At 39.6% G+C, this 10,080-nt stretch overlaps 1 protein-coding gene across 1 annotated transcript; it reads left to right on the forward strand.

Moving 5' to 3' along the window:
* The first annotated feature begins 6,079 nt into the window (after positions 1-6,079).
* Positions 6,080-7,024, forward strand: LOC103656802 (olfactory receptor-like protein OLF4). Its single transcript, XM_008684227.1, has one exon. The coding sequence runs from the start codon at positions 6,080-6,082 to the stop codon at positions 7,022-7,024; it is 945 nt and encodes a 314-aa protein (XP_008682449.1).
* Positions 7,025-10,080: the final 3,056 nt, after the last annotated feature.

Raw genomic sequence — 10,080 nt, forward strand, 5'->3', positions numbered from 1 at the left:
GGTGAGTCCAAGAGCCCAGCAAGTCCTGCAGGAAAGAGTCAGAGACAATCCAAGCCTGGTGTATTGACCTGAGGTCAGCTGACAATGACCAGCCTAGCCCAGAACCTAGAAGTCTCTATGCTCATTTGCTTGCCTGATGAGCTTTGATTAATGGAATCATTGATGATGTTAAAGAAAGAAGAAAACATTGAGCTCAGCAGCACATGGGTGATTGTTGGCAATGAAGTGAGGGGGTGGGAGGCATAAAGTACGTCCAGTAAAATTGAACACAACCAGTGAGTTTTGCAACTAAAGGGTGTAGGAATATTAGGGATGGCGGGATGTCCAATGAAGTCAGGGCATTTCATTTTGTCTTTAAATGTGGTACATTGGATTCTCTTTCCATACTGATGAGAAAGACCTAGACCAACTTATTGCTTGCAGATAGGACCTTGCAACAGTAATTCATGAAACATACTTTTCACAGCATCCCCTGTTACTCTGGGTATTCACATGAAAGCAATGATCTGACGAGGAAAACAATGTGAAGGAGCTTTGCTTTGCAATGATTTCATTACCTGAGAAGCTGAACATATTTGTGTATTAGTTATTCATTGGTTTTCTGTATTGTTCATTGTCTTTACCAGGTCTTTGCATTTGTACAGTGGGGTTAGGGGTTTTTTATTCCTGTTGTTGATTGCATTCATTCAAACAAGGAATTGAGCTGCTTTTTTTTCTGTTTTTTTAATTATAATAATATTTTTTATTATATTATGTTAGTCACCATACAGTACATCCTGGTTTTTGATGTAAAGTTCCATGATTCATTCGTTGTGTGTAACACCCAATGCAGCATGCAATACGTGCCCTCCTTACTACCCATCAACAGCCCATCTCATTCCCCCACCCCCTCCCCTCTGAAGCCCTCAGTTTGTTTCTCAGAGTCCATAGTCTCTCATGCTTCATTCCCCCTTCTGATTACCCCTCTTTCTTTATCCCTTTCTTCCCCTACTGATCTTCCTAGTTCTTATGTTCCATAGATGAGAGAAATCATATGATAATTGTCTTTCTCTGGTTGACTTATTTCACTTAGCATTATCTCCTCCAGTGTTTTTATTTTACCAGCTTTGCTGTTTCCATTAAGTTCTATTGTGTATGTATAGACGTAAATGTGGGGAATTGTGTATTAGTAGTGTGGGCTCAAATCAATCACTTGGTTATATGGTGTTTTCTCTATTGCTTTTTTGATTTATTATCAATCCTGAAAAATTGAGCTGTCACTAATATTCTTCACTTGCCAATCCTTGCAATAAACAAAATTGAAAATTAATGGTAACTTGTACCCTGAGTGCTAATAAATCCCCTCTATACCTATCTCCCATTTGTTTCTGCATCTCTGTCATTACCCAGGGGTCCTTTTGTCTCTGTGTGAAGAGATCCATTTCTAACAGTTGCATCATCTTTGACCATCATCTCTTCTTTTCATTTGACTGAAGATACCACCTTTAGTTTCCATATTTTAGTCTTTATATCTTTATGTAAGAAAAAAATGATCACCTAGAGAGTGCTTGCTCCCAAGTTATAAAAGTCATTCTCTCATATTCTTTTTATTCCATGTCTTTAGACATTAAACTGGATATAGTGACCCATCTTCATAGCACACAATTATTCTTTTATGTGTTTATATACATTAGTTTTAGATTCTCATAGAATTTCATTTCACACAGTTGTTTTGAAAACACTACACTTGACCTAATTTCATTCCTCCTGACAATCTTTATTCCTTAAGTTCTTAGTGTCTAAAACTTCTCTTCCTAGACAATGCACACATACCCATTCATCCACTGTACAAATGGATGAGTGGTATCCTGTGCTCATCATAAATGCTCTTTAAGTTTTAGGGAAGTCTTTTTTCCTACCTGCTTCCATTCTTCTCTCTCAATAATATCTCATGGACTTGGCTCCAGTCAGCTAGAGATGAGCTGATTCCTCATTTCAGGATCTGCATAGTATTTCATGATGTGGCCGTGCTACTCACACTGTGAAAGCATTTTCTTTCTTAAACATTGCTATTCTAACAATTCTACAAAAATATTTAGAGATTATTATGTTAAAAATCTGCTTCTCCACTGGAGGAAATATTGTTCTCCGGGGGGGCACTGAAGAATTCAGAGTCCTATGAGAGCTGTCAGGAGAGGCCAGGGATGCTCTAAACATCCTACAAACCCAGGACACAGGCCACCACAGAGAACAGACTGGACCAGAATGTCAATAGTGTTGAGACTGCAAATTTCTGAGCTGAAGAATATGTGTGTTTTCATGTTAATAGCTGTCTTTAGTTGTTTTCCCCATTGTAACAGTTCACATTTCTGCCAACAGAATTAGAGAAAATTCTTTTGCTACCTGTTTAAAAATTCCAACCAAATCAGTGCTGGAGATCTTTCTGTATCTCACAGGCTGATGAGTGTGCAATAGATTTCTTGTCATTTTCTTATACCATTACTAAACTGGAGAAAATATTTCTGCACTTGACCCCCATGTTCATTATTGCATTCCCCTGATTATTATAAATCTACAATCTCTGTCTATTCTGCAGCTCGCAGCAATTCAAACGCAGTGACAGGCTATTGTTTATTGACTTTTGGTTGGATATATTGTCCATAAAAAGTTTTAAATTTTATATAGGTAAATATATCTGTCCATGGGAAGCTTGCAAATTTGAATGTCAGGTAGCATTTTACATTGTTTAGGGGAATGATCAGTGATCTGGACAGCCTGAGTTACTGCCGCTCCAGGTTCATCTTTGAGGCTGGGGATGAGGAGTCATGGTAGGAACACAGCCTAGGGAGCAATAAATTGGGGTGTGTGTAAGTTTGTGTGTGTGTGTGCATGTGTGTGGGTGTGTGTGTGTGCATCTGTGTCTGCCTGTGGAGTGAGAAGAGTCCAAGAGCTCGGGTTCACAGTTTAATATATTCCAAGATGACTCTTATATTACAAAGGTCAGAATTCAATCATCAGATGGTTCTGAGGAGGGGCTCTATGTCAATTTACAGGACACCTTTGCAAGTAGATTATAAAATACAAGAAGTATACAGTGTGGGTGTGTGACTCCTTTTTCTTGAAGTTTAACCAGCAACAAAGTGACCTACATCTTTGAAATTGCCTGACACCATTTCTCATCCCTCTTCTGCTTATTCCCCTTCGAACACTTGGTTCCTTTTTTGTGCTCAGTAGCTCAAAGTCGCTCAAAATAGCTCAATCCTCAGGGTCTCTGCAGACGCCATTCCCTCTGCCAGCACACACATCCCCAGACATGCTTGTGGCTCCTACCCTCTCTTGCCTAGGGTATCTGTTCAAATGTCATCTTGTTTACTGGTCTTGTCTGAACTCCAATTACAAAATGACACTCATATCCCCTCTCTTCTTGATACCTACTCTTGTTTTCTTCATACCAATGACAACCTCTGATTTATTATTATTATTATTATTATTATTATTATTATTATTATTTTATGTTATGTTAGTCACCATACAGTACTTCATTAGTTTATGATGTAGTGTTCCATGATTCATTGTTTGCATATAACACCTAGTGTCCATGTAATGTGTGCCCTCCTTAATACCCATCAGCAGGATAACCCATCCCCCCAATCCCTTCCCCTCTGAAACCTTCAGCTTGTTTCCTGGAGTCCATAATCTCTCATGATTCATCTCCCCATTTGATCTCCTCCCCTTCATTTTCCCCTTCCTTCTCCTAATGTCCTCTGTGCTATTCTTTATGTTCCACATATGAGTGAAACCATATGATAATTGTCTTTCTCTGCTTGACTTAATTCACATAGCATAATCTCCTCCAGTTCCATCCACGTTGATGTGAATGTTGGGTAATCATCCTTTCTGATTGCTGAGTAATATTCCTCCATTGTATATATGGACCACATCTTTATCCATTTATCTGCTGAAGGGCATCTCAGCTCCTTCCACGATTTAGCTATTGTGGACAATGCTGCTTTGAACATTGGGGTGCATATGGCCCTTCTTTTCACTATATCTCTATCTTTAGGGTAAATACCTAGTATTGCAATTGCTGGATCATATAACTGAGAATTCTAGGAATATCCTATATTATATTCTTTTGTGTTTATGACTTTGGTAATTTAATTATTAATCTATGTTGATATCACTAATTATTGTAATTTTTTATCCGATTTCAGTTCATTTTGGTTTTTCTTACAAATTTGCCTAGGACAGGTATTTTGAAACTGCTCATTTTATGTTTTAACCTGGTTTTGTGATCCCTTCATATTTTTCATTCTGTAACTTTTCATATTGTAGGTCTTTATATATTAAATGCATATATCCACATAACTTCGTGAAAAAAACAAAAGTGAACAAAGAAGACAAAGTCCCTGCACTTTTGAAACATGAATCCTAACAGTGAGGACAGAGCACAATGAAATAAATGTGTGTATGATATGATGTCCACAGACAGAATGATATGAAGCAGGTTACTGAGAACAAAAAGATAAAATTGTCAAGTGTGGGCACGATTTATAGACCAATATCTAGGGACGCCTTTGCACATTGGATGAAATCCAGAATGAGGGTTAGAGTGTGCCCATTGGGTTTGTCAAAGGAGAGATCAATACCCAAAGCCCAAGAATGTCAGTAAGTGATGCCATGGAAGAAAAGGGAGGGGCTAACCTCATCTCCTGTCAGACCCCATAGAAATGAATTGGCCAAATAATGATGCAGGAGATACAGGAAAAATAAGTCTTCTATGTTGGATATAAAAATGCTCAACTTTTGTTGTACTGTGTATACTTTCTTTTGTTAAGTGTTGGTTAATCCGTTTTCTCATCTGGGGGAGTGTACACTTATTAATATATATTTCTTAGCGTGTGTGTGTGTGTGTGTGTATTATGTATCCATGGGAGGCTTAAGAATTGGCATTTCTGCACTTTGCAGGGGAAAGATCAGTGATCTGGCTACTTGGGTTAGATCTATTCCCGGCATAATCATGATGGTGGGGCTGAGAAAGACAGGGGAATAACACAACACGGGGGCCACGGTGTCCTCTGTGTGTGTGACTTTAGAATGTGAGCTGTCCCACAATAGAGTGCCAGGACTAATAAATCCCAAGGTGATACAACACAGGGGCCAGAACTCAATCAAGAGAGGCCACTAAGTGGATCTGGTTCAATTCCTGGGATGCCTTCGAACACAATGAACACAGAGGGAGAGGCAGTGTGGACAAGGTAGTCCCTGTGCCTTGAGGGTTCAGAGGTAGCAGAGAGGCCACTTCCCTCCTCAGCATGTCTGACAACATCTCTCCTCAGTCCCTCTTGTTCATTCCACTTGCAGCATGGACTTTTCTTCTTTGACTTGAACATTGGAAAAAATACCTTCCTTGGGGCCATTGCACTGGCCATTCCCTCTGCTGGGAACACACTCCCCCCATAATCCTTGAACTGCCTCCATCTCTTACTTGAGGTCTGTGTTCCAATGTCACCTTGTTTGCAGAATTGACTTCCACACCCACGAAAATAACATGCCCCATTCACTCTCTGCTTTATCCCTGTTTTACTTTTCTTCATATTACCACCTGCCAGCATCACAAATGTAATTAATTTTATTATTTGTTAATTTATACTTTCTCCATCATTGAGTGATAGGGATTTTTTTCCCTAGCACCTTATACTCCTTGCCTATAAAATGCCTAATACATTGCCAACAATCAATTTATATTTCTGATTTGGGAATATTTTTTTTTAAATTAAAACTGAATAATACATGGCCTTTTGGGGGAAAAAGGACTGGAAGAAAAATCCATCACTCTCCTTATGCAGGGGATACCCTGAAGGGGATCAGATGCATGCACAACATAGTAAAATGAATTTCTAGACTATTAAATATAAAAAGTAGCATTTGAAATCTGTGACTGAAAATTTTGTGTTATACACAAGTAATGAATCATGGAACTTTACATCAAAAACTAGGGCTGTACTCTATGGTGAATAACATAACATAATAAAAATAATTATAAAAAAAAAGAATTAATCATGCTATTTGTGTCTTTCCTTGAAGTCATCTCCACCATATGGAACCAGGCAATGTTTCACAAATTTCAGAGTTTCTTCTTCTGGGATTATCAGACGACCGAGAACTGCAGCCTCTCTTACTTGGGCTTTTCCTCTCCATGTACCTGATCACTGTGTTTGGAAACCTGCTCATCATCCTGGCCGTCAGCATGGATTCGAACCTCCACACCCCCATGTACTTCTTCCTGGCCAACCTGTCCTTTGTAGACATCTGTTTCACCACCACCACCATCCCCAAGATGCTGGTGAATATACAGACAAAGAACAAAGTTATAACCTATGCAGGCTGCATCACACAGATTTATTTCTTTATACTCTTTGCTGTTTCAGACTTTTTCATGCTGAGTGTGATGGCCTATGACCGGTTTGTAGCCATCTGTCATCCTCTACGCTACATGGTCATCATGAACCCCCAGCTCTGTGCACTGCTGGTTCTGGTGTCCTGGATCGTGTGTGTCCTGAATTCCTTGTTACATAGTTTAATGATGTTGCGGTTGTCCTTCTGTTCACACGTCCAAATCCCCCACTTTTTTTGTGAACTCAATCAGATGATCCAACTTGCCTGTTCTGACACCTTTCTTAATAACTTGGTGATGTATTTTGCAGCTGTCCTGCTGGGTGGTGGGTCTTTTGCTGGGATCCTTTACTCTTATTCTAAGATTGTTTCCACCATACTTGGAATATCATCAGCCCTGGGCAAGTATAAAGCATTTTCCACCTGTACATCTCACCTCTCAGTTGTCTCCTTATTTTATTGTACGATGCTCGGTGTGTACCTGAGCTCTGCTGCTCCCCAGAGCTCCCACGCAAGTGCAGTGGCCTCGGTGATGTACACGGTGGTCACGCCCATGCTGAACCCCTTCATCTACAGCCTGAGGAACACAGACATGAAAAGGGCTCTGAAAGCACTCTTTGTGATGGAGACACTACATAGGACTACATAGTTCATAGGGCTAATATTTGCCTACAATTGCTTAATCTCAGTTTCTTGAGCAAAATTTTTTGTATAGATGTTTGCATTCATTTCCTACTACTATGTAAAATGATTATGTTAGTGTTTTAATACTCATTTATGTTCTTAGCAGTCAGGGGATCAGAAGCCTGAAATGGCTCTCATTGTGCTAAAAACATTTGCATTTGCAAGACATGGTTCATTCTGGAGGCTACCAGGAAGAATCTACTTTACCATTACAAGATCATATTACAGTGCAAAAAATATCTAAATGTATTTCTTATGGTTAAGAAATGCTTCACAATGAGGGACTAAATGACAGCTCTAAATTTACAAGTAGGAAATTCATAATTGTTTGGCAAATGAGTCCTGCAGCTGAGGTAGGTAGTGGCTCAAGGTTCATATCAAATAAACAGTTCTTCTCACTGTTGGAAAGGAAAACAGCAATTTTTGGTAGATAGCAGGGCAGTGTCTGCACCACAAATCAACATTTTGGAGATCTAAGGGGTCAAATCCAGACAGATTGCTCAGTCCTAGACTTCAGAGAAAAGTTGAAGTCAGGGTTGGTATAAGGTGCCAGGAGGTCTGAACTCTGGGAGCAGTGGCGTTCCCCAGGAAGGAGTAATTAACTCTGGATTCACTCTGTTATACGCTGGTCTGTTGGGCACATACAATCTCCAGGAAAACTTTCCTTTGTGTCCACACCAGTGTCCCATGGGGAAATCATGTCCTTAGAGGTTGGGGGAGCAGGAGCAGAAGGGAAACAGGCCTCATGAACAGATGAAGGTCTAAATATCTCCTGTGTGGCAGTCCCTCTGCCTGTGCCACCTTGGGCTGGACGGGACCTGATTGTTGCTTCTGGAGTCCTAAGGTTGGATGGAAGACTGACAGCAGCCTCCTTCCTGCCATCTTGTGTGGGGACAGAATTTAGTCACCTACATCCTCACCCAAGAGGAACTCAGACTGCCATACGGAGACTCCTCCTTCAGAGTTCCCATTCAGGTGAGTCCAAGAGCCCAGCAGATCCTGCAGGAAAGGGTCAGAGACAATCCAAGCCTGGTGCACTGACCTGAGGTCAGCTGACAATGACCAGTCTAGCCCAGAACCTAGAAGTCTCTATGCTCATTTGCTTGCCTGATGAGCTGATTAATGGAGTCATTGATGATGTTAAAGAAAGAAGAGAACATTGAGCTCAGCAGCACATGGGTGTTTGCTGACAATGAAGTGAGGGGCGGGAGGCATAAAGTATGTCCAGTAAAATTGAACACAACCAGTGAGTTTTGGAATTAAACAGAGTAGGAATATTAGGGCTGGAGGGATGTCCAGTGAAGTCAGGGCATTTCTTTTTGTGTTTAAATGTGGCATATTGGACTCTGTTTCCATACTGATGAGAAAGACTTAGACCAATTTATTGCTTGCAGATAGGACCTTGCAACAGTAATTTCATGAGACATACATTTTCACAGGGTCCCTGTTACTCTGTGTATTTGCATGAAAACAATAATCTGATGAGATCAGGTGCATTCTGGGTGATATGGCCATAGACAATGTGAAGGAGCTTTGCTTTGCAATGATTTCTTTACCCAGGGAGCTGAATATATTTCTGGATGAGTTATTCATTGCTTTTCTGTAGTGTACATTGTCTCTACCAGGTCTTTCCATTTGTACAGTAGAGTCAGGGTTTTTTTTTATTCCCGTATTTTATTGCATTCTTTCAAACAATGAGTTGAGCTGGTTTTTGTTTTTATTTTACCAACTTTGCTGTTTGCATGAAGTTCTATTGTGTATGTATAGACATAAATGTGGGGAATTGTGTATTAGTAGTGTGGGCTCAAATCAATCACTTGGTTATATGGTGTTTTCTTTATTGGTTTTTTGATTTATTATCAATCCTGAAAAACTGAGCTGTCACTAATATTCTTCATTTGTCAATCCTGGCGATAAAAAAAATTGAAAATTAATGGTAACTTGTACCCTGAGTGCTAATAAATCACCTTGATATGTATTTCCCATTTGTTTCTGCATCTCTGTAATTCCCCAGGGGTCTTTTTCTCTCTGTGTGTTGAGATCCATTTCTAACAGTTGCGTCATCTTTGACCACCATCTCTTCTTTTCATTTGACTGAAGATACCACCTTTAGTTTCCATATTTTGGTCTTTATATCTTTATGTAAGGAAAACATGATCACTTAGAGAGTGCTTGCTCCCAAGTTGTAAAAGTCATTCTCTCATATTCTTTTTATTTCAAGTCTTTGGACATTAAATCTGGAATTAGTGACCCATCTTGATAGCACACAATTATTCCTTTATGTCTTTATATACATTAGTTATAGATTCTCGTAGAATTTTGTTTCACACAGTTGTTTTGAAAACACTACACTTGACCTAATGTCATTCCTCCTGACAATCTTTTTTTTAATAATTTTTTTAATTTTAATTTTAATTTTTTTCATGTAAATTTTCATGGTTCGTTAGTTGCGTATAACACCCAGTGCACCATGCAATATGTGCCCTCCTTACTACCCATCAGCAGCCTATCCCACTCCCCCTTTATTCCTTAAGTACTTAGTGTCTAAAACTTCTCTTCCTAGACGATGCACACGTACCCATTCATACACTGTACAAATGGATGAGTGGTATCCTGTGCTCATCATAAATGCTCTTTAAGTTTTAGGGAAGTCTTTTTTCCTACCTGTTTCCATTCTTCTCTCTCAATAATATCTCATGGACTTGCCTCCAGTCTGCTAGAGAAGAGCTGATTCCTTATTTCAGGATCTGCATAGTATTTCATGATGTGGCCGTGCTACTTACAATGTGAAAGCATTTTCTTTCTTAATACATTGCTATTCTAACAATCTACAAAAATATTTAGAGATTATTATGTTAAAAATCTGTTTCTCCTTTGGAGGAAATATTGTTCCCCAGGGGGACATTGAAGAATTTGGAGTCCTATGAGAGCTGTCAGGAGAGGCCAGGGATGCTCTAAACATCCTACAAACCCAGGACACAGGCCACCACAGAGAACAGACTGGACCAGAATGTCAATAGT

Source organism: Ursus maritimus, unplaced genomic scaffold, assembly GCF_017311325.1.
Source record: "Ursus maritimus isolate PB19 unplaced genomic scaffold, ASM1731132v1 scaffold_37, whole genome shotgun sequence".
NCBI lineage: Eukaryota > Metazoa > Chordata > Mammalia > Carnivora > Ursidae > Ursus > Ursus maritimus.